Genomic DNA, 26211 nt, shown 5'->3' on the forward strand with positions numbered 1-26211 from the left:
TCACGGGAATCGTAGTTCAATGCTACTTGTGTTGCACAGGGGCACTTTTACTGATCCTTAATGCTATTACTTTGTGGACTCGCTGGCGCGCGGCTGGAGACCTGACTCAAGCTGTAGCAGACTTGCTTTCGGCCCTTGGCGTACCAATCAGAAGACAGGTTTAAAAATACTTTCTTATTTGCGTAGCACATCTGTAATTAATAAATAGGGTACCTATGTAAATGTAAATAGTACCGATGTGGTTCATTATATAAAAGCTAATAGAACCTAATTATTTCGTATTTAACATAAATATACAATAAACATACAATGTATGTATGAAATGTTATTACTAATGCCGGCTACACACGTAACTATAAACCGTACTGATTAATCAGACGGTAGATAAAACTACGCAAATCGGACTGCACAGTTTAATCGCTACGATTTTTATGCCGACTACACACGTAACTATAAATCGTAGCGATTAAACTGTGCAGTCCGATTTGCGCAGTTTTATATACCGTGTGTATCCGAGGTGTGTATGACAAATCGTTGTCGTTTATTGTAACGATTTGTCATACACACGGTAGATAAAACTGCGCAAATCGGACTGCACAGTTTTATCGCCACGATTTATCGTTAAGCCCCCTCCAGACTATGCGCGTGAATCGCGGGCGAAGCCGCGAACGCGAGTGTGGAGTCGATTTTCGCAGACAGCGAAATCGACTCCACACTCGCGTTGGCGGCTTCGCCCGCGATTCACGCGCATAGTCTGGAGGGGGCTTAACAAAAACAGATTAAACAGCGAACTTGTGGTATTAAGCCCCCTCCACACTCGTGCGCGAATCGCGGCGCGAAGCCGCGAACGCAAGTGTGGCGTCGATTTTCGCAGACAGCGAAATTGACTCCACACTCGCGTTCGCGGCTTCGCCCGCGATTCACGCACATAGTCTGGAGGGGGCTTTAGGCCAAGCACGCACCACGACTTTTTGTCGCGCGATAATTTAGTCTCAGAAATGTAAAGCCTCCTCCACACTCGTGCGCGAATCGCGGCGCGAAGCCGCAAACGCGAGTGTGGTGTCGATTTTCGCAGACAGCGAAATCTACTCCACACTCGCGTTCGCGGCTTCGCCCGCGATTCACGCGCATAGTCTGGAGGGGGCTTTACGTAAGTGTTTATATGGTAGTGCGCGCATATGCGACAAAAAAATCGCAGCGATTTTAAAATTGTGATTTGACACATTTTTCCGCGACTGCTCGCGACGCGATTGTCGCAAAGTGAATTGCAGCATACGGAGTTGTATGGCCCCGCGCGCACTGCGATAATAAAATCGCACCCGGACCTCACGCTACGTCTTACGTAGGCGAACAACGCGCGAACGCGGCGCGGCGCGGCGCGGCGAAATCAATCCTTTGATGCCCATAGAAGTGTCCTACGTAAGCGATCTCGTTGCGAACGCGGTGCGGCGCGATTTGCACGCGAATGTCAGGCGCCGCGCCGCGTTCGCTCGTTGTTCGCCTACGTAAGACGTAGCGTCAGTCGGCATATCGCTCTCCAAGCGTCAATATGTCGGAACCTGCTGCTGAAGACGCTAGATGTTGACCATTTAATTATGGAAATAGAAGGAGATCACCTTTGTCGTATAAATACTCAAAGTCATACAGCGATCACATATTAAAGACAACGTTTCATGACAAACGACTGGTACGAAATCCATGTTGAGAATGAACAAATCGTCGACTTTTTCATCGCAGTGCGCGCAGTGAATTTTCTGCGATATATTACAGCGCGATTCTAAAATCGTGTCGCAAAAACTAAAATCGTGGTGCGCGCTTAGGCTTACGTCCCAGATTTTCGGTAAAGAATAATCGTCGAGGAATATAAAGCCCCCTCCAGACTATGCGCGTGAATCGCGGGCGAAGCCGCGAACGCGAGTGTGGAGTCGATTTCGCAGGTCTGCGTTCAGGACTCCACACTCGCGTTCGCGGCTTTGCCCGCGATTCACGCGCATAGTCTGGAGGGGGCTTAATAGTAATATTGAATGCCTGGAAAACAGATGGCAGTCGTGATTAGGCATTATTTTTTTCTTGGGATTAGCTACTGTGATCTGTGGTTTTTGACCGCTATTTGATGAAGATAATTTTCTTTAATAATATGTGGTAATCCTCATGCCAGATATTTATTTTATTAGTATATCTTTGGTTGATTGAATGCACAAATAACTTAATAGAATATATATATTTGCACAGATGCTGGCTAAAATTATTCTTAGTACTGCAGCGGCCTGTGTCTTCATAGCAGACATGATATTGGTATTAATTTACAAGGAAAATGTTCAAATTGGCGGCTGATTATACTGGTTGGATCAATAAAGTGGTAATAACAATTTCTGTTTTCATTTTCATAATTTTATTATCTAAAATATTTTTCCGCACCCTTAAGTGAGAACGAGAGAGATATCTTTTTCTCGTTCTCATTTATGGGTGCGGCGCACCGTGACCTTGTTGCGGTGCGGTAGTGTGTTACAGCTTTTGTAATTGCTCGGGGCAACGGAGCCGAAAATGCCAGGATCGGTTTCACCCCCTGGCCCAAGCAAGAGTATTTTTTAGTTTCACCAAATATTAGCACATCGTTAAGCCCCCTCCAGACTATGCGCGTGAATCGCGGGCGAAGCCGCGAAGGCGAGTGTGGAGTCGATTTCGCTGTCTGCGAAAATCGACGCCACACTCGCGTTCGCGGCTTCACGCCGCGATTCGCGCACGAGTGTGGAGGAGGCTTAAGGCCCCATTTATACGAGAGCTTTTTCAACGCGCGTTAAATAAAAAGCCTTTGTCATACAGGCGCGTTTTGCAGGCAGGGCGCTCACGCAAACGCAGCGAAAAACGCGTCTGTGTGAGGGAAGACCAAGAATAAGATAACTGCAATTATTGATAGTACACGCAGTGCAAGTGTTGTTTTAAAAGTCAAGCTTATATATATGAATATCGAGTTCGCAGATCTGCGCATGAAGCCCCCTCCAGACTATGCGCGTGAATCGCGGGCGAAGCCGCGAACGCGAGTGTGGAGTCGATTTCGCAGATAGCGAAACGAAATCGTTGCAAACTTTTCTTGGTCAGCTCGACGTGCTTACGCGCTGGAGGCGAGTACGAGACGCGCCGCGAGCCGCGACGCGCGCCGCGAGCCGAGCCACGAGCCGCGAATGTAAAGCCCCCTCCAGACTATGCGCGTGAATCGCGAGCGAAGCCGCGAACGCGAGTGTGGAGTCGATTTCGCTGTCTCCGAAAATCGACTCCTCACTCGCGTTCGCGGCTTCGCCCGCGATTCACGCGCATAGTCTGGAGGGGGCTTACGATCCACGCCGAGAGTGTAGAGGAGCCATTACTTCTCGGTCAATTCTATCATAGACAATCCATTATAGGTTTTTTTTATTTTAAAGCACTGGCAACACGTTCTATTTATTGGCCACATATTTTTTAAAGAAAAAAGAACGGGCCTTTTCTTTTGAGGCGCAACATGGCTGGAGATCAAGCGCAATTTTACCAGTTATTAAATACATTACTCTCTACAGATAATGACATTCGATCCCAAGCAGAGGTATGTTTCAACTTGAATTTATAGAGATAAATGTATTCTCTCAGTTAACACTACTTATATATCAATATATTTGCTAGTTAACTCGACTTGACTGGCAGTCACCGCCTCGTGTCAAAACGTGGTCATGGAGGATTTTTGCACGTTCTCGTAGTCTAACCAAACTTTGTCGTTGATTATTCCCTGGTAGTTAAAATGCTGTAGCACTTTGTGTTCATGATGATAATATCTTTTTCTCCTTGCATAGTACCCGATTATCTGTTCAATTGTTCCAACAGTTACTTATTATACGCGTGGCGTCAACTTCCACAGGAAAGACAGTTAAGAGCTGGTGTTTAAAAACTTCTGTAAATGTTAGGAAAAGCGTTGAAATATTGGACAAATTGTACCTATAAATATCTTGAAATTATCTTCTTACACATAACTGTTGTAAATTATTTTATATACCTGGGCTGCATGTATTTCACCACATTTTAAGCATTACTTAAATACTTATGTAAATGAAACCCTTGATTTATATAGTGTTATATTCCTGATGACTATAATAAAACAAAAAATGTAAGTTATGATCTCTTAGTAGGGTGCCCAGTAGGTTGGCCGCATTGCCCTGGATATGCTCAATGCTGGATACCAATGCTTATCTGCTCAGTGAAATACAGGCAATCTTTAAAGAGCTTGACTAACTTTATACTAGCAACGACTATAAAAGACAAAATGATATTATTATTAAATTCTTTTCATGTTGGTTTTAGTGTTAAAGCATTCAGTCCCCATATTGCCTTTAACATGTCCCAGTGAATATTTTAAGTAATGTTCAATTATTTGTTAGAATTGAATTGGAAAAAAATATTAATAGCTACTCAACAAAATGGAAAATGGATATTAGGTTAGGTCACTATAACACTGATATTGGCCATTAAGGGCCTCAAACGTCGAACATTTGCACACTATTTTCCATATTTTTTACTGCCTTTAGAAATGGGATAAAGACAACATATTGCCAGTATAGGTCATTGTCCTTTATTTCTTTTAGCTCTGTAAACATGTAAGATATTGTTATAGGCTGCACTAAGCTATTGCAGTGTAGTCTTGAAAATCTTACAGAAAGTAACTAACAAGATTATTAGCTTCCTTATGATTCATATTCATTTGGATGTCAGTCCCTTGCTAACATTTATGCAAACAACACTTACACACATTGCATACATACAATATTTGTGATGCATTGCATTCATCACAAGGTGTCACAAAATTTATACAAAGATCAGTGGCACAACAAAAAAAAGTTGCTAATTGCTGACTGTACATAGCATAGAGTTGCAAAATTTCGATTTTGAATAGCAGTGTACCATACTACATATTTTGTTTTCAACATTGTAATATGCTCATAATTATACTTAAAAACAATTTAAAATTTAATTTTTATTTTTATCCATTGAATAAAGTAAAAAAAATATATCTATTTGTGGTCTAGGAAGCATACAACAATATCGCAACTGAGACAAAAGTAGTGTATTTGGTGGGCGCTATACAAAATGGCGACGTCAGTGAAGAAGGCCGTCAAACCGCAGCCGTGTTGCTGCGGCGACTCTTCAGCGCCGACTTCTTTGACTTCTTCCCGAAGCTGCCATTTGAACAGCAAAAGCTGCTCAGAGAACAACTCCTTCTCACTATACAAATGGATCTCAGCCAACAGTTACGCCGAAAAGTGAGTTACACCACATTTGCCATGTGTAGTTTTTATGTTCTTATTTATTATATAGATTAAGATTTGATTTCTATGTAATTGACCATTCAGATTCAAGATTCCAAATTGATCAAGCTAATAATGGTTTGTAAGTGTTGCTGACTCATACTTTGGCAATTTATGAATCACACTGACTGAACAAGAGTATTCTAATGAGGACTAATTTTAAGAACGAACCTTATTAAGATTATTTTTCCAGATATGTGATGTAGTGTCTGAATTGGCCAGAAGCCATCTTGATGATGATGGGGCAAACCAATGGCCTGAATTCCTACAGTTTATGTTCACATGTGCTAATGCACAAGACTCTAACATGAAAGAGGCGGGCATTCGAATGTTCACGTAAGTTGCTTAACCAAATACTAGGTATAATTATGTTCTTTTTGTATTCCATATTATATCAAATGTGTCTCTTTCAGTGCCATCTGATCTTGGCTAGTACTTTAATACTTTGTCAAACACATGCTTACTATGTTAGGGAAATATTAGTGTGTTATTATTTTATTAACAATATTATCATTACAGTTCCGTGCCCGGAGTATTTGGAAATCTACAAAACCAAAATTTGGATGCCATCAAGAGGATGCTATTCACGGCATTGCAGCCAACTGAGTCAGAAGCTCTCAGGGTGCAGGCTGTGAAAGCTGTTGGAGCCTTTATCTTGTTACATGACAAAGAACCTGCAATTCAAAAACATTTAAGTGATTTACTCGATCCAATGATGCAGGTATGAAATTGCTATGAATTGTTTAGTTGCCTTTCAATAGATATCATTTTACTTAACTATTATATGAATGTAACCAATATGTGTTTTATAATAAATTATGTTTATATATTACAGGTTGTCGTCCAATCAATGGAGAAAGCTGAAGATGATTCCGCATTGAAAGTGTTGATTGAACTGGCAGAGTCTGCACCAAAATTTCTACGACCACAACTCGAAAACATATCTCAAGTGGCCATCAAGGTTTGTGTTGTAATCTAGAACTTCATGATTCAAGTTATGCATTGCATTGTTAAAATGTTCATATTTAGATATGCTGATGCATTTCATACTGTTAATTTTTGATTAGAAACAGCAAAATATACAAGAAAGTGTTTGTGTAGTCTAGTAAATCTTCATACTAAATGTGTAAATAGAAAAAGGAGAGTTCAAAGAGAACTATTTATAAAAGCGTGGCAGTAAGTAGTTGTATCAAGATAGACAATATATTTCCTCTTGACAGATGGTTGGAGACAAAGATCAAGAAGATACATGGAGGCAGCTCGCTCTAGAAGTGATGGTAACCCTGTGCGAGACGGCGCCGGCGATGGTGCGCAAGCAGGTGCCGATGGCGGTGCGCATGCTCACGCCGCTCGTGCTGGAGATGATGTGCGAGATCGAGGACGAGCCCGAGTGGGCCATGGAGGATGAAGTTGCTGACGACGACAATGAGAAGTAACCATCTTTTATAGCTTTGTGAAAACTACAAATGTAAGATTTCTTTATAGACTGCATTACAAAGTGCAGTCTTTACAATCTTACAAAAATTAAAATAACAAGATAATTAGCATTCTTATGATTCATATTCATTAGGATGTCAGTCCCTTGCTAACATTTATACGGCATATTTGTATATACAAATGTTATATAGATATTGATATATTAACAGAGCTCTTGATATTCCAGCAACAACGTAGTAGCCGAATCGGCACTAGATCGCATGTGTTGCGGTCTCGGCGGAAAGATAATGCTTGGGCTAATTGTGAGCGCGGTGCCCGTGATGCTGCAGTCCGAGGACTGGCGGCGGCGCCACGCGGCGCTCATGGCGGTCTCCTCCGCCGGCGAAGGTTGCCACAAGCAAATGGAACAGATGCTGGACCAAGTTGTGTCTGCAGTACTCAACTACCTGGCCGATCCTGTAAGCTTATTTGAGCTCATTCTGTGATTTTACGACGTAATAACTATTCTGCTTGTGAACTGACCTAGGTTTTTGTTTGCAGCATCCCCGCGTACGTTACGCTGCTTGTAATGCTGTGGGGCAGATGTCAACGGACTTTGCGCCAGTATTTGAGAAGAAATTCCATGACAAAGTTGTTCCTGGACTATTCCCAGTGCTCGACGACAATGCAAACCCGCGTGTACAGGTATTGTTAACAAATCACTTGCAAACGTATACAATGTGCTAATAATGCAAGTGTTTAAAACAATGACTAATCTTTCTTCCTTCCAAACAGGCTCATGCTGCTGCTGCTTTGGTTAACTTCAGTGAAGATTGCCCAAAACCTATTTTAACTCTGTATTTGGATCCATTGATGAACAAGTTGGAGGCAATTTTAACTGCTAAATTTAAAGAGGTAAATATGCCCACAATTGCAGCTGTGCCAGTGTTCGTTAGTGATACACTAATATTCTTAAGTGCATCACTTCCATAGCATTGGTAGATTAAGTGTGACAGAAATCCTGAGTTTTCTCTTTAGATAACTCACTATAACTGTTTACAAACATTTAATTCTGTATGCATCTTAATTCTTAGGTGAACAGACACAAAGGCAAACTTTAATTGCTAATATACGTTATTATTTTTGGTACCAAGTAAGCTAAGTCAATCATTGTTCATAACTATTGGCTAGTAACATAATATCGCGGGCGTTTTAGCTATGGATTTTCGTAAAATATTGATGGTTAAGGAAAATAAGCTTCAGCAGCGCGTCATATCTCGCGTCGCGTCTTTAGTCTGAATTTCCACGCATTTTTTTTTTGAGAAAATCTGTATCATTATGATATCATTAGAATACAATACAAAGCTAAAAATTATGTTTCAGTTGATTGAACACGGCAGAAAACTCGTGCTTGAACAAATTGTGACTACAATTGCCTCTATTGCTGACACAGTGGAGAAAGATTTCGTGCCGTATTACGACCGTTTCATGCCGTGCCTTAAATATATTATCGCTAATGCGACCACTGCAGAGCTGAAGATGCTTCGAGGAAAAACCATTGAATGTGTTAGTCTTATTGGTAAGAAGTCAATGATATTCATTGTTTTATAGTTAAATAATTACCTATGTAATTTTTGTTAATTTGAACATGTCAGTGTGGCAATGGCTCTCACGTGTCACGAATCTCGCGCTCACTATCACATCCGAGCCATGGTGAACCTTACTGGTAGTTTTGGTTGTCACTTGATTAGCATTGCTGCCTCATGCGCCTTTTGATATCTAGATGTACCCATATTGACTATAACATTCTGGCATCACAGGTTTGGCTGTAGGTGAAGAAAAGTTCTTAGCGGATGCTTCTGATGTAATGGATCTCCTTCTGAAGACCCACACTGAAGGCGAGCAGCTGCCTGCTGATGATCCACAGACCTCATTCCTTATTTCAGCTTGGTCTCGCATTTGCAGAATTATGGGTATATAAAACTTTTCACTTTATTATTACACCATCTTTCTAACTAAAAAACTGAAGTAAACAATAATGTTGTTAATTGTAGGCAAGAACTTCGCCCAGTATCTGCCCATGGTGATGGAGCCAGTGATGCGCACGGCGGCCATGAAGCCGGAGGTGGCGCTGCTGGACAACGACGACCTCGAGACCATCGAGGGCAACCTCGACTGGCACTTCATCTCCCTTGGGGAGCAACAGAACTTTGGCATCAAAACTGCAGGTACACGACACCCGTGTTCTTCTTAAGCCGGGCATATTGTTACGTGCACACTTTAGTTTCGAGGTGTGTCACTGCCAAGATATGCAATATCAATTAGAGGATTTCGCTAACACCAACCTTCATAGGATGGACGTCAGATAGTAGCCCTCTATACATTTGAACATTAATAAAAATCATATATGCATTACATTTTATTACGTTACCTTGTACTGCTCTGCTTTTTTTTAATTACATGTATTTTTGTATGCATAATTATAATTAGTTATTAAATGGTCCCAGGGCTTGAAGATAAAGCCTCCGCGTGCGACATGCTCGTGTGTTACGCTCGCGAGCTGAAGGAAGCGTTTGCCGAGTACGCCGAGGACGTTGTCAAACTAATGGTGCCGATGTTGAAGTTCTACTTCCATGACGGAGTGCGCACGGCGGCCGCCGAATCTTTGCCCTACTTGCTGGAGTGCGCGCGCATCAGGGGACATCAGTATATAGAGGGCATGTGGGCTTATATTCTGCCAGAACTGCTTAAGGCTATTGATTCTGAACCAGAACAAGAAGTACAAGTCGAACTTCTTAACAGTTTGGCCAAGGTTGGTTTCTCAAAATAATTTGAAGAAAAAAACTTGGAGATGGGAAAATAGTTAAATCATTACATATTTGTTACAGTGCATAGAACTGTTGGGTACTGGTTGTCTTGGTGAAGATACAATGGCAGAAGTACTTCGCATCCTTAATAAATTACTAACCGAGCATTTTGAGCGCGCCACAGAACGTAGACAAAAGCGTGCGGACGAAGATTATGACGAGGTATTCATCACACTTTTTGTTTCTGAGCCATTTTATACTGTAAAAAGGTATTGAACTCTATATTATGCGTAGCCCGATACGCACTTGGCCCGTTTTTTTATTCGTGCAAAAATTAAAAATACAGTTTCTTTTGAGTTAAGTACATTTGTATTACTCTACTTGCATTTTTGTTTTCGTACGCCTCGCCACTTGCTTGTTGTGTCCGTATCAATCGCAAGGAATAATTAAATACTTCAAGTTTTGACAGAGGAATACGAAAGGTTAATTAGTGTAATAGTAAGTGAAGATGGCAATTACATGATGTTCAACATGGCAGGTGGTAGAAGAGCAACTAGCCGACGAGGACAACGAGGATGTATACGGGTTGTCACGCGTGGCCGACGTCCTGCACGCGTTGCTCTCCGCGTACCGCGAGAGCTTCTTCCCGCACCTAGACACACTCCTGCCGCACCTGGTGGGGCTCATGGCGCCCGGCCGCCCCTACTCCGACCGCCAATGGGCTATTTGTATATTCGATGACGTCATCGAGTTTGGAGGTATGCTTTCTCCAACATGTGATACTGATAACACCTATTATGTGATAATCCTTTAACGAATAATTCTGTTTATGTTTGATATTGCCCCTGTCTCAGGTCCAGCATGTGTGAAGTACCAAGACATTTTCCTCGAGCCAATGCTTAATGGTCTCTGCTCTGCGGAGGCGGAGGTACGGCAAGCGGCGGCGTACGGTTGCGGGGTGCTGGCGCAGTTTGGTGGCCCACAGTTCGCAGACGCGTGTGCTCGAGCAGTACCGCAACTCGCAGCTATTGTTGCCGAGCCCGACGCTCGCTCTGTTGAAAAAGTTAACGCAACCGAAAATGCTATATCTGCGGTCACCAAAATAATCAAATACAATCATTCTAAAATTAACAGGGATGAAATTATCAGGCATTGGTAAGTTTAAACGGATTTTTTTTAATTACTATCACTTTTTATTTTATCTTTATAAATATTAGAATACTCGATTTTAGACTTCATTAAATTAAAATGTGCATGTAAAATATGTGTAAGTAATCAAATAACAAGAGAGCACATCAATCGAAACAAAGAAAACTTTAATTTGTAGGTTAACATGGCTGCCAGTAGTAGAGGACACGGAGGAAGCGCCGCACGTGTACTCGCTGCTGTGCGAGCTGGCCGCGAGCGGGCACCCGGCGCTGGAGGCGCCCGACGCGCCGCAGCGGGTCATCGCCCTGCTAGCCGAGGCCTTCTTACGGGACGCCGTGCCCGATGACAACCCCGTTTATGCGCAAATGGTTGCCCTACTCAGGCAAATTCAGGTCAGCAAAATTAACGTCTTATTATTTTTTTATTGTTAACCAAAGTAATACTAGAATACAAAGACTTTATTTTGAGATTTTTGAGATATACATATAAATGCGTGTTTCCTGAGTGTCCTGACTGACTGATCTTCAACGCCAAGCCAAAACTACAAAAGCTAGAAACTTGAATGATAAGTCGTTTTTGAGTTATTGCAAAAATAGTACACTCTGCAACGTGCTAACCCCCCGGTAAGTGAAATTTTGGAGACAACGACATTTTTTACAAGCTTTTAAAAATGGGTTAGGAGAATGGTAAAAGCAAAGAATATAATACCAAAAAAAGAATAGATAATATAGAGGGCTCTTGCCAAAGTAAATTTTGTAGTCACGGTACATTTACTGCCATCTATCGACACATGATTAAAACTTAAAATAAAATTGAAAATGTATAAATTAATCAAAATATGTTTACGGATAAAGCTGGCTCAATATCACAAAGCTCTATGTTACATTTTCAAGATAGTTAAAAATCTACTTAATGTCGCTATGGCAATGTTCAAATTTCATTTCGATAAAAGTGAAACCTAAAACCCTATAATATTGGGCCAGTGATAATACAATGTTTAAATATTCAGTCATTTATTGCCTTCGTAGGTACATAATAATATTAATAATTCTGATCAGCTATAAACCCTGTAAAGGCACTGCAACTTAAATGTCCAGTACCTAATGTGAATGATTTGTTTACAGAGCAATGCTGAACTGTTCAACTCGTGCCTGGTGCAGCTGAGCAATGAGCACAAGGAGGCGTTGCAGATGGCACTGTCGCACGTCGCCTAGTACCCCTCCGTTTCATTGTTCTACACCTAGATTTGTTATGGCATGGATATGGGCTTTCATAAGTACCTTGACGTTTTAAGGTAGACTAGCTGTGCTCGCGGCTCCGCCTGCTCTGGGTTTGGTCCGAGTCAAAGCCGGATGGAATTTCCCTCTGGTCTGGGTGGAATTACAAAAATAATGTAACCTTAGACCACCCTAGGACTTAATCTGGCTTCGCGATACTTTTCATCAAATATGTATTTTTTACATTTGACAAGGTATAAATCGAAAACCAACGTATAAAGCCCTTATTCGTGCCAGACGTCTAGGTATGTACCTATGACTCATCACCGCGATCCTCTACCGCCCACTACTCGTTTATTTTTTGTAGAGCACTCCGCCTTATCGTCATTTTCCGTAGCCTGTAACGCTGCCTTTATGTCTGCCTTTATCCTTCATCATTTAAACGTATCATATCATAGTTCCTTGCATTAATCTATTGCAAATATTGTTTTAGTAAATATGTTAACTATAAAACGATAAAACCTATCTAGAATATTATAGGAACGCAAACGTTTATACCTATTTACCACCTGGAAGATTTTCTTCGATCTCTCATTTAAAAAAAAATTGGGCTGACAAATAAATTACTGTGATATACTTTTATATAAACGTTTAATTTCGACTTGCAGCCATTATTAATTATCTAACACATCTGAAAATACATTCGACGTAGACTTTTGTTAAGATACTTGCTTTTTATATTTTTCGTATGTAATGTATTTTATAAGGACATTTTTTGATGCAGAAAAGGCTCTTATTTTCATAAATACCTATGCTAACATTTGGCTACCATAAGGTAGCGGTTTCTGGCGATGGATTCTTTGTTGTGTAATAACTTTGACATCAACGTCTTGTTTATAAACAATTATTGTAACCAATAAGTACAGTAGAACATCGGTAGCTTCTCGTGCTGAGATAAATACCATTGATTGATGAATAAAACCGTACATCAACCGCTAAATTATATTTTTGTATTAGGTAGTATAAGGGCTGTGATAATTTTTGCAATTATGATACCTATGTTTGTTATTGAGATCTATTATTGTAAAGAAATACATTTTTTTGTATTATCTCAGCATAAAGCAATCTAAGAAATCCGTTAGCTAATTACATAACTGTATTTAAAGTTTACATTCTCCTAGCTATCGGTTTTCTACTGTGCATGTTTCAGGTGCGCCGGTTAGCTGATACGTGTCACATATGTATGGGCCGAGAAGTACCTATGTAATAATAACAACCATTCATTTATTTTATTTAACTAGTCGTGATACCGACTTCATTACATTCTCAAGATCTAGAATAATAATAGTAGTGACATGCGTGTCCATAAACTTTTGAGTAGTGTCTTCCCGGCCCGCGTCGCTATTGCACGTAACGTCTCGGTTAAGCAGTAAGCCTGCATATATTATTACGCATTTGTTTGACTAAAATTAAAAGTAATTGACATTTTACGATTGTTTAATTTTTTTCATTGATAACCTACTGTAAAGCGGTGAGTTTCATACTTGATAACACCACTAGTACTACTACACGTGGGGAATATAGTGGAGAGGCCAAGTTGAAGAGTAGCAACTTTCGTAGGGCTGAACAGTTCTCTACCGACCAGTGGTATCGTTAAAATCAGCGTGGTCTACTGCAAAGAGTAAAGTAAGTATATAGGTATGCTAATCTATCGTTCTCGTCGGTACGTTTCCTTGTGCATAGAAAGTAAGTTCTGCCATATTTAGAGTATAATAAATATAATAATATATGTATAGTAAGCCAGCTACATCGGAAGCATAACCGCCTCGCGCCAAAAATCTGACTGCTGCTTTAGCCTAAGCAAATTAGAAAAATCTGCGGAAATAATTCGTGTAGTTTTGAAAATTGGTACAGGTATACCTTGTGGTGTCCAGATAAACATACTAAAAGTCCTCGAGGGTAGGGGGTGTGCTGGGGGTGTAGAGGGGGGTTGAAGGTACTTTTTTTCATATTTTTGCTCATATCTCGAATATCTGTACGAATAGCATTATAATTACTTAAGACAAAAGTTTTATCATAAAATTTACTACAAATTTGGTTATGTTTATTTTTACTCTACGATCAATACTTTAGGGGCTACAGGCTGTTAAAGTTAAATAAGTAATAAAAAATAGACGGTTTAAGAAAACGTAGTTTTTTTGTAATTGTTCATCACAAATAAAAAAATTAGCTTAGAGTAAGCAAGCTAAGCAACCTGCTGATAAAATATAAAAAAATAAGCCATATTCATGTCGGGCCATGCTCAGTGTAGGGTTCCGTAGTTACCCGTCTGTCAAAATAGACTATTTGCCATAACTCAAAAACAGCTGTACCGATTAGGTTCGCTATATTTTTACTTGAAAGTATTTACTAAGTTATGTTTTCACGATTTTTTTCATATTTTTTGGACCCATGGTTCAAAAGTTAGGGGAACTAAGGGGTAAATCACAACTTTTTTTCTTTCAGATCGATTATTTCAGAAAATATTAAGTTGATCAAAAAATGGTTCTTGAAGACCCTTATTCGTTTTAAAAGACCTATCCAACGACACCCCACACTATAGGGTGGAAGCGAAAAAAAATTTCATCCCCACTTTAATGTAGGGCAACCACCATAAAAAAAATTTTTTTTTTAGTTTTCATGTTTAAATTTGACACGAATATATAAATCAGTTACGCTGACAAAGTTGTAAAATATAAATTAGAAAAAATATTTTTTTAGGGTGGCTGCCGTACATTAAAAAAGGGATGAAATTTTTTTTCGCTTCCACCCTATAGTGTGGGGTGTCGTTGGATAGGTCTTTTAAAATGAATACGGGTCTTCGAGAACCATTTTTTGATCTGCTTAATATTTTCGGGAATAATCGATCTGAAAGAAAAAAAGTTGTGTTTTCCACTTTAGTTCCCCTAACATTTGAACCATGGGTCCAAAAAATATGAAAAAAATCGTGAAAGTAAAGCTTAGTAAAGACTTTCAGAGAAAAATATAGCGAACCTAATCGATTAAGCAGTTTTTGAGTTTTTGCAAATAGTCTATTTTGACGGACGGGTAACTACGGAACCCTACACTGAGCATGACCCGACATGGTCTTGGCCGGTTTTTTTATATTTTATCAGCAGGTCATTTAGCTTGCTTATTCTCAATTAAAATTTTTATTTATGATGAACAATTATGAAAATACGACGTTTTTTAAACCGTCTATTTTTTATCTCTTATTTAACTTTAACAGCCTGTAGCTCCTAAAGTATTGATCGCAGAGTAAAAATAAACATAACCAAATTTGTAGTAAATTTTATGTTAAAACTTTTGTCCGAAGTAATTATAATGCAATTCGTACACATTTTCGAGATATGAGCAAAAATATGAAAAAAGGTACCTTCAACCCCCCCTTTACACCCCCAGCACACCCCCTACCCTCGAGGACTTTTAGTATGTTTATCTAGACACCACAAGGTATGCCTGTACCAATTTTCAAAACTACACGAATTATTTCCGCAGCTTGCCCAAATTCGGCTTAATTTGACGTGGCTACTTCCCCTTTTCATGCACGGGGCACGGGGCTCACAAAACAGAGAAGTCAGAGCGCGGCGCGCTCATTCTTTCTTCCGTGACGGGGCCTCACAAAACAAGTTTTCTACCGACTAGTGGTATCGTTAAAATCGGCATGGTCTCAAGAGTAAAGTAAGTATATATATATATAGGTATGCTAATCTATCGTTCTCGTCGGTACGTTTTCCTTGTGCATAATAGTAAGTTCTGCCATCTTCAGAGTATAATAATATATATAGTATGTGTCTGACCATCGGACTTTAATTCCAGGGCTTGATTTTACTCGCTAAACTGAGCTACTTTTCCTATGGGACCAACCATAAAATCGGGGAGAAATTTATGGCTTTTCCATAGAAAACGTTGACATCTGATCAGCCAAAATGGGCAAAATGTATCAAAAAGTAATTAAATTTTTTTGGGATTTCGGGGTTGGTGCCATAATAAAAGTAGCTCAGTTTAGCGAGTAGAATCGAGCCCGATTTAAAGCCCCATGGTCAGTAACACCCTGTATAATAAAAGTAGCTCAGTTTAGCGAGTAGAATCGAGCCCGATTTAAAGCCCCATGGTCAGTAACACCCTGTATGTATAGTATAGTAAGCCATCTTGTGGGCTACATCGGAAGCATAAACGATACATTAACGCCTCGCGTCAAAAATCTGACTGCCCCTTTTCATGCACGGGGCCAAAGAATATCATACTCACTAGGGGCCCACAAAACAAAAGTTACTTCTACACTCCATACAAAAAAGTCAGCGCGGCGCGGTCACTCTTTCTTCCGTGACGGGGCCTATACATCACTCCTAGTGAGTATTATATTCTTTGCTATACATGCACACACACACTAATAGCCATAACAGACTACCGCACCGCGACTTTGGTACGCCGTACCCACACCATTCGCGGCAATGGTGTGAGAGCGAGAAAGCGATATCTCTTAATAGCAAATCCTGACTGCACAATTTTTCGCCGATCTGGGCTATAACCGCGAAAATCGAAGTTCGCAAACTTCGATTTTCTGATATATGGAGGTGCGGACGCAATCGTGACACCAGTAGTGTATTCGTTTGGACCATTTTTTTAATTTAGTGGGCTCAAGAATCACCATAAAAGTAAAAATGGTAAATTAAATAGGAGATTGACGCTAATTTTTATATTCTCTGATCAAATCAGCCGATTTAATCATCCCGTCTGAGGGCCTACCGCGAACCACGTTCCACGTGTTGCCTCTCGGTCGCACTTGTAAATTCGTACTTAAGTGTGACAGAGAGACAACACGTCGAACGTGGTTCGCGGTAGACCCTGGACTGGACTGGCCTGAAGTTATCATTTGGTTGACGTTTCACTACCCATATACCTTATTGGAAGTATTGCAACATTTTTATGATTGTGATTTTGTAATTCTCATCTTAAAAATTCAAATTGTTTTATATTACTTCAGCAAAATTTTGACTATGGTGCGTGAAATTTTTTATGGTGATTTTTTTATTATACAGCATCTTTTATTTCTACTGTGATAATTATTATTATATATGTTAATTCGTTTCCTTTATTGATATGAATTAAATTCATTTCAATCTCAGTATTATTTAGAACCATTACGTATTAGAAAGTGCATATCCTTCTGAAATAATGAGTTGCTGTAAAGTGTGTAACTATAGTATATACCTGCAGCCTTAGTATTATTTAATTGGTTCTTTTTCGGTAAGCTACATCGGTAGTTGCTCAAGCCTCGTTTTCATATTTTCAATTAATACACTCTGATAACATAAGCAAACTTAAATTACCGAGTCGTTCGTCGTCCTTGTGTAAAGTCTGTGGTGGTTATTTGCACATTAATCAATCATGGGTCAGTTTTGGAATAGTAACTTAAGTTTCATAGACTGCTATACTAAAAATAATATTGTGTCAGCTTATGTTGGCGTTAGTCACCATATAATGAAATTAATGAACAAGAATAATTAAAATTTGATTTCTTGTAGAACACTAATATGATGGTAAAGTAAAGTTTGCACTAATTCACAATACATACAGTTGTTGGAAAGATCAGGGACGGTTATAATAATATTTGACCCTCCAATGCAGCGGGAAACTAGGCCTTATTCAGTTTAGTTCAGGTTCCTCATGACTATTATGTATAACTGCATATACAATTTCAATCCAGGTGGCAAACAATATCTTCCAATACTTCATAGTATAATGTCGAGAAAGAGGGTGCGAGGAGAAGACAATCCAAAGTTGAAAATGGCGGAAGCCATAAGCACACGCAGTGCGGGCGCAGGCGAGGGGCATGGCAGTGAGCTGCAGGCGCAGAATGGCAGCGACACCAGCTTCTGCAGCTCCAGTCAGACCCTCGAGCTTTCACAGGTCAGTGAGACAATCATCAATAAATAACTTGTTAACAAAATGTTCCATATTGTGTAGTTTAAAATAGACAGTCATGCAAAGCTTTGGAGAGGACTTTCATTAATTAAACAGTACTTATGCAAAAGATGAAACAAGTAATTGTCAAAAATATTTTTTTGTGACACACTTATTGCTGTACTTCTTCTCATTTGCATTTCTATCGGGTACTTCTTGAGACCTTTCAAATGAGCCCAAACTCGATGTGTTCTCGTAAAACTGTGTTTCCCAGATATCAGGTATAAACTTATGATTATAATACATATTATTTAAAGAGTATTGAATAGGGTAATATTTGAGGCACATAATATTTTTGACTTTTGGACTGATTACTTTAACAGTATTCCCTGAATCAAAAAAAACATTGTTACCAACCTTAGTGTTGTTTTAATACGCTCGTATCCGTGTCTAAGCATACGACGGAATAAAGCATAGTTGATCAACTTCTTAATTTAGTTAAATTTCTCAAATTAATCTCATATTTCCTTGTGAGACATAGCATGAGTTTATTAACCTGTCACCTGTAATAATATGTTACACAACACAGGCCCCAAATATATCTGAACGGATTTTATTTGTAGAGCCATAAGAGCGTGTATTATTGCAGGTGACTGTACCAATTTTTGTTCGGTACAATACAAGCCTTAAGTAAGGTACTCGTACATTAGGGGCCTCGGATATTCCAACAGGGCCATCTTAAACTATGCTGGGACCCATGGGCTCATAAGAATATGGGGCCGTTTTGGAAAGTACAGAAAGCGAATTAGAATTATTATGGGTAATCAAATATACTGTTACTGTCTGTCCTTCGGGGCCCCCTGAGGATGGGGGCCATGGGCACGGGCCCCGTGTACCCTTATGGTAAAGACTGTACTGTATGCCAACCATGTGTAGCAAGCAAATTAATAGGTAGTTATCGGCCTAAGTCGCAAACCTCGTAACTCCATTTCAAGGAAATTAGTAATTGCTACCTTGGACAACAAAACTTATAGTCGCAAATCTCGTAACTCCCCCGGATGAGTTACGAGGTTTGCGACTTAGGCCGTCGATTATAATGTTTACATGATGCGATTGTGGCGCATTATAAACAGCTACCGGTCAACAATTGACACGAAATTATAATTACGTTGACCGATACGATACTATTTTTCCGGCTTATTATGAAAACGAAAGCCAAATGAATCAATAGTTGGGCTCGCGGCCAACTATGTGGCGTGATCACTGGCCATGCCTCTGCATAAACATGTTACTCCACCAGTGGGTACACTAGTTCTATTTTTGTTTAATATTGACGTGTGAATTTGATTAGTGCTTGAACAGTTATGACGAACGCAATAACCGTGTCTCGTTTGAGCCTCAATTTTATACTTGTAATATAAGGCAACCCAAAATAACTTATTAAGGGCCAATTACATCCGCACTCGCTATCAGGGCTATAACTATAACAAATTGCGGGGATCTTTCTTTGTTACTCTAATTACGCCTTGGAGCATATGTAACACCCCTGGAGTTTCAAGCGTCCATACTACTACCTCCTGCTTATAGTCAGGCGGGCCGTATGCGTTTTTGCCACCGACGTGGTATTAAAAAAATAGACATATTTTTACAAGCTTTTATTTACTTTCACCTGACCGTTGTTTGTAATCAAATCTTGCAAGTTAAATTTGATCCACTTCCCGGTTTCCGATTGAACTGAAATTTTGCATGCATGTATCAATCGCATGACAATGCAATATTATGGCACCATCGAGCTGATCTGATGATGGAGACCGGAGGTGGCCATAAGAACTCTAAGATAAAACAACGAAGTCTAATTGTGTTTGGGGTTTTTAGAATTGTCTCGATGAGTATTAGTTGCCTGTGGAAAGAAAAGTACAGTCAGCGATAAAAGCTTGTAACAAAAATGAAATTTTTGCCAAAAACTTATCGTGATATTTTTCTATCAAAACTACTTTAACCTATTTAGGTTGTGGGTGGTTTTGGTTGAAGTCCGCCCTTGCAAATATGTATAGTATAGTTTCCGTGTGATTTTTTTCATGGCATTTGCCATTGTAAAAATAACTAACTAATATAACTAGACAACTTTTATTGTATTTTGTCAATCGAGAAGGGGCATCAGGTAGTCTGTTTGGGTCTCGGCAAGAACGAGGATGATTGTCATGCATAATTACAATATACCTGCAACAACTACATATCAACCAAGTCTCACTAATTACTACCACAAGTTAATAGCCATAGTGAACCATATTAACACCTGAATTAGGTAGATTTTTGGTAAATTATTTTATAGTAATCAGTGAGTTTTGGCTGTCCCCTGACGATATATACATTCATTAACACTTAAATATATTATTTATAAACCATATAACGATCGAACCTCAAAACATTTCACGAGAATCGTTTGAGAATTGCGATATTTTAAATTGTCGAGCGCTCGAATTCGTCACTCGAAAATTATTGGAAAACGGTGAAATTTTATTTTTGACATACGAGCTATTGGGTAGGCTAATTGCAGGGTATTGAATTGACCACTCGTTTTCTATTCTTTTTGTAGAATTTAAATGCATAGTAGTGGAAATAGTATTGAACTAAATACACGAAATCGGGCGGTCGAAATTCAAAAATCGGGCTCCTGAACAGGAGAACAGCTGAACGTGGACTGACATACGAAAGCATTTTTGCCCAAGCTAAAACGGGGACGCTTCGAGCTCGCTGGGTCAAATATTTCTATCAGTTCAAAATATAATTATAAAAACGCATAGGAGCGAGTGATTAGATTAATTGAGTCATGTAAAGCCATCGTGTATTCAGGGGCTGCATAGTGCGTGTGCGTGGTGACCGTGGTGTAGTGCATCGACATTAGGAGATCGCCACGGGCAGGCTTGTGCCAGTTGGCTCGGCTCGGCGAGGCGGCGCCGCGCTCAGATCGTCGACGAAATGTCGGTCAGCGGCTCAGCGGGCCGGTCGTTGCCTCCCTTTTGCCGGAATAGGTGTCGCTTAGACCAGGCGGGCTGGGCTGGCCTACTATCGCAGCACACTCAAATGTATAGTAACGACGATAAAGGAAAAAAGCCGCCAGACCAGACGTAGCATTGCAGGATTAAGAAAACCTACTACAAGCTACTATCGCTGGTCATCAAAGCAACCGAAGCGAAGGTCTTATACCTAATACAGCTTGTTTCAAGGTGTATAGGTATAAGAGCCGTGAATGTTTGGAGCCAATTAGTTTTTTTAGATGGTTTGTTTCGCGACAACTTTTTGTCTGATTAGTAAGATTAAAATGATTATTCACGATTCATGATCTTTATCTATCAGGATTCAGAGGATAGTATGGATTTCATAGGGCTTAAAGCAGTAAGCTATCGATAAATATTTGAACTATGCTTTATAATGTCATTAAAATGGTACATTTGATGAAATGAAATTGCTGATGATGATCAGATCGGAAGTCTTCAACGATGCATATACAGTAGTTCAGTTCACGTTTGGCGGTTAGCCTTGTTCGGTATGATGCTTAAGCAAGTTCGGTTTTTAAACCAACTAAAACTCGAATCACAATTATGAGGTCCATGAGGAATCACGGGAACTCCTCAAATATTAAAGGCTTAAGTAATGATTATGTATTTTCATCAGAAAATCAAGCATATTTACATTAATAACAGATGTTGGCAATAATTTAATTATTGGCACGACTGTACTTTTCATTACACAGACTAATACTCATTCAGACAATTCTAACAACCTCAGACACAATTAGTTTGCGTTGTTTTATCACAAAGTTCACATGCCCACATCGTCTGCATCATCAGATCAGCTCCATGTCATCAAAACTACTGCATGTAAAATGAGTGCCTTTCATTTCTATTAAAATCATGTTTACAAAGTTTATCGGACAATGCAATTGTTGTGACAAGTCAACTGGAGTGGCCAACCACTGTTTCGTTCGCTTTTAGTTCCATTTTATTTCATGTCTACAATTTCATGTAGCACTGTACCGTGTTGAAAATACATAATGTATTCGTTACGGTTGCGGGTGTCTTTAATAGCGATTGTGAGCACCTATAGTACGTTGCTTCTGGAATAAAATGTATGGAAAACTTGGCATAATTTATGGAAGACTTTTTTCAATTGGGATAATTATGTACGTTGTAGACCGAAGTTATTTTTCATCAACCCTCCCCTCCCCTTAATTATTTTAGCTAGTTTCACTGAATTACTAGTTGATAAGATTATACCTACTCGGTGAAATAGTGGCTATTGCTGATTTATTAAATTAGTTATAGCGATAAGTTATGCAATACTTAATATGTTCAACTTTGCAACCGTAATATGGTTGTATGATAGTCAGCAGATGTTATTAGTCCTCACTATAATAAGAGCGAAGATGAATTGGTTTGGTACCTCTTAGGCCCACTTGCACTTGCACCATCCCACTAAACCGGGATCAGGGGTGCGAAACTCCTCCCTTCGGGCATTCTCGGCTCCGTTCGGATCAGCATTGCTCCGAGCAATTATTAGGGTTTGCACAACTTGACGTCCCTTTGCGTGTATGACCACAGATAAGATGACCTGAATTTTAATAACCCTAAATAGCCGAAAGGGATAGTACCATACATAAGAAAGGGACAGTATGATTCGTGCCTGAATCGGTATCAAATTTCGGATTTGTAGGAAGTCTCTTTTCTGTCCGGTACTATTACTATGCTGTGCCGGGGTTTAGCGATTAATCCGTTAACACAGTGTCAAATTGTACCTACTGGTATAAACCATGGTAACTCCAGGTTTAACCGTTTAATCCCAGGTCAGTGGAATGGTGCAAGTGGGCCTTATAGATGTGCATGATGTATCCTTATTCATTTTTGGAGCCGACTGGATTATATGTAAAGTAGGTAGCATGTGGCCGATATCGCTTGGATAACGAGTGCGAGGGAAGCGGGAGTAGAATCGCGACGATGTTCACGTCCGGCCGCTCGAGTCCCCTTCGGAGCGACTCGTGGCGCGTCGCGTGTCTAGCGAGCCTCCACGTCGGCGTCGCGCCACCGTCGCCCGCCCCGCACCCGGTGTCCCCCTGCCTCTTACTCGCGCTAACTTTACAATACAATCAACGAGTGTTATATTTGTCATTCCGCGCTTATACAACACACTGACACCACGCCTCTCCACTTAACTAGTGGCTAGTCGAGCAAATGGAATAAACGCGTTCTATTCGCGAGTCTCGCCTGCAGGTTCTCGGTTCTATTTTAATATTCCATCCGTTTAGCTTCCTCAGTGACTGACGGCGAAACTTACAGTAGTTAAACGTGAAAGTATGCGGATAAATCTCTAAAGTTAATAAATGTTTGGACCACTAGAGTGTGTGAAAAGTATTAAACATAGTTTTATGAAAGTGTGAATCTACCCATAGAGAGCTACAATTAGCTAGGCGAATCGGGCGCCATCAGTCTACAAAGCAATGAAATTGTTGACAGTAGTTTGACACGGGTTAGAGTGTTGTCGGTGACTTAAGAAAGGTCGGAAGCAGAGGAGAGGAGTGTGTACGAGATGTCGGTGACGACGACAACCACGACGATGCTGAGCGCGCGGCGCGGCGCCGGCGCCGGCCCCGAGCCGCGCGTCAACGGCCTGCTCAAGCACCCGCAGCCGCCCGCCGACCTTCCCGTGAGTCACTCATAACACAAGTCCACATCACCACACAAGGTGCATTTTAATGACTGGTATTGACCCGGTCCTCAGTTGATACTGACGTCCATAGCTTGCCTAGATCGCTGCCGGAGAACGGTACATACCTATCTAGATTCTAGACTATACCTATATTATTGATACGTCTACCTACCATCATATTCATAACTTTCATCATGCTTATCGTATGCAGTTTCCTCATGCTTACCTATTGTATTTGGTTTAGTTTCACAAATTACGATATACGAGTTTTTGCTGTGATACCTGTATACTTTTCACATACATTGGGTACGGTGATAGCTGTTATCTCAATATATAATAATTTTATTATTTTGTATGTTAAGTTAAGGTTGTAATTGTATGGAGATGACAGCTGTCTCCGTACGATGTATTTGAAATATACTGTACCATCGCCCACAATGTTAACTGTATATCGGTGGACCTTATGCCTTTGTTAATAAGGTCCATCGATGTACAGGTAGGATCGTTGCTGTTTGTACCTGATGAGTGAGGCTGATGACTAAACAACGTCAAACATTGACTCATTTGTCTAATAATCTGAGTGAAAGTGTGCCCACGATGTATAGTGGGTACACAATATTAACCGACGACTGCTTGGAAAGTCTGCAAACGGCCACTTCTCTTGGCATGTTCATGGCACAGTATTACTACTACTTACAAAACATGCGGTTTTTGTGCTGTAAGTGCTACATTTGTTTTGCCATTGCATACTCACGACTTGCCTCGACATCTCGATATTTATCACACCGGACGAGCTACAAATAATAAAACACCCAACATATTTCCCATAAATAAGACATCTTTCGATTTAAAAACACGTATTTAAATGTGTTCCTCCGTTTGGGAGCTACAATGCCATAGACAGATACACAGAATCACAGACCTACACACTAACCCATAAATAACACCCCTCTCTTATTAAACACTTACGGGACCCACGGGGGAAAAGAGGTTCATACTGTGGTTCATACTTACCAGGGATGTTGCGGATGCAGATGTTTTGACATCCGGATGCGGATGCGGATATTTAAAGCCTCACATCCGCGGATGCGAATGCGGTTGTCAAGATTTGGTACTTAAAAAACGTCAAATATTAAATTTTTTGTAAGTATATTTTATTTAAAAAAAAACGAAACGTTTAGTATTTGAGCAAGAATATAGGGCCGACTTTTCGGGATCTAGACGATTTCGTTATACAATGACGAAATTACCTAGCACTTACGCCGCCAGCGCCGTCGCTAATACGTTCCTTTTACCGACTTGGTCGACATCCGGATCATGCGGATGCAGATGCGGATGTTGAAAATAATGCGGCTGTTTCGCGGATGCGGATGCGAATATTCGCAACATCCCTGATACTTACTTATATTTTATGCAGCCAAGCCTTCAAATTTACCAGTCCTTAAAAACCAACCGCCCCAGTTAAACGGTAGACATGTATGTGATGTATGTAGTTAGTTATTATTTCAACACGTAAGTAGGTATAAAGCCGACCACTGACTAACAGTCCGCCGGACGATATCGGCCGGTCAGTTGCTCGGAACTGTCAAATTTTTGTTCTAACTGACAGGCCGCTATCGTCCGGCGGCCGGTTAGTCAGTGGTCGGCTTTAGGTAACTTATATCCCACTGTAAATACCTATATTCCGTTATACCTATTTTAATTTTTCATGTGTGTGGTGGTGTGGTGGTCAAAAATCGTGGGTTCACCGTCGGAGGTTTTTTAGGGTTCCGCACCCAAAGGGTTTTTACCGGGACCCTATTATTAAGACTCCACTGTCCGTCTGTCTGTCACCAGGCTATATCTCATGAACCGTGCTAGCGAATACAGTTGAAATTTTGACAGATGATGTATTTCTGTTGCCGCTATAACAACAAATACTAAAAAGTATGGAACCCTCGGTGGGCGAGACCGACTCGCATTAGTCCGGTTTATTTTTTCTTTTATAAGGCTCACAACACAACACAAGCACACGATCCCTTTTCGGCAACAGCATCCTAAATATAACATGTTTTATTTTTACATTTTTTACATATATTTTTTTTAATTAAGTATTCGTGTCACTGGCATGAAAAATCTTCTTAATAATCATTAAAAAGTAATGCTATTTATTCATTAATCATTACATAAAAATCTGAGTAACTAGGTGTACTACTCAAACTTCTATTAAAATCAGAACTACCGAATAAAATCTACGCAAACGGATAGGTTGAAACAACTGACAATATATTTTTATTAAAATTAATACATATAATTAACCTTTTTTATTAACCTTCGCAATAAAGTTGCATGATTAATTTTTTAATAATAAGATATGTATACTCGTATTACATATATTTTATAGTAGGGTAGCACAAAAAAGAAACACTTATCCATAATTGACATACAATCAACTAAATACGTACTAATATCAGCACTATTTTTTATGCGATAAGTAGTTACAACTGTTACAAGGCGAGTTCCTCGTTTTACGTTATAAAGTAATGAAAAACAACTAAAAACTTGATTTTTAACTTACCTTATACAACTTGTAGGTATCCAATTCCTGTGACGTTCGTTTATTTTTAATTGAATGATTTAAATTTAATTTCCATGACTTCTTATGAT

The 26211-nt window shown here is 39.9% G+C and overlaps 3 protein-coding genes across 5 annotated transcripts in view; all 3 read left to right on the forward strand.

The window, feature by feature from the left end:
• The first annotated feature begins 3423 nt into the window (after positions 1-3423).
• On the forward strand, positions 3424-13404 carry LOC134678361 (importin-5). Its single transcript, XM_063536911.1, has 18 exons — positions 3424-3577; positions 5049-5282; positions 5521-5663; positions 5847-6048; positions 6163-6288; positions 6548-6759; positions 6991-7222; positions 7305-7448; positions 7539-7658; positions 8127-8322; positions 8564-8716; positions 8798-8971; positions 9251-9555; positions 9632-9772; positions 10089-10308; positions 10405-10705; positions 10878-11091; positions 11824-13404. The coding sequence occupies exons 1-18, from the start codon at positions 3497-3499 to the stop codon at positions 11911-11913; spliced, it is 3288 nt and encodes a 1095-aa protein (XP_063392981.1). The 5' UTR covers positions 3424-3496; the 3' UTR covers positions 11914-13404.
• A 3450-nt stretch (positions 13405-16854) lies between these two features.
• The window catches only part of LOC134679424 (choline-phosphate cytidylyltransferase B-like), a 28202-nt gene continuing 18845 nt past the window's right edge, over positions 16855-26211 (forward strand). For 2 of the 3 annotated variants that reach the window (XM_063538326.1, XM_063538325.1), the window contains exons 1-2: positions 16855-16958; positions 17666-17868. In XM_063538326.1, coding sequence (XP_063394396.1) covers positions 17701-17868 — 168 coding nt within the window. In that variant the 5' untranslated portion in view covers positions 16855-16958; positions 17666-17700. Of the gene's footprint in view, positions 16959-17665; positions 17869-23027; positions 23563-26211 lie in introns of those variants that run through there. The other variant, XM_063538327.1, reaches the window with a different exon arrangement.
• LOC134679426 (choline-phosphate cytidylyltransferase A-like) overlaps positions 16867-26211 on the forward strand; it is a 49939-nt gene continuing 40594 nt past the window's right edge. The window contains exon 1 of the mRNA XM_063538331.1: positions 16867-16958. The gene's annotated coding sequence lies outside the window, so the exon portion shown is untranslated. The remainder of the gene's footprint in view (positions 16959-26211) is intronic.

The sequence above is a fragment of the Cydia fagiglandana genome, chromosome Z (assembly GCF_963556715.1).
Source record: "Cydia fagiglandana chromosome Z, ilCydFagi1.1, whole genome shotgun sequence".
Lineage (NCBI taxonomy): Eukaryota > Metazoa > Arthropoda > Insecta > Lepidoptera > Tortricidae > Cydia > Cydia fagiglandana.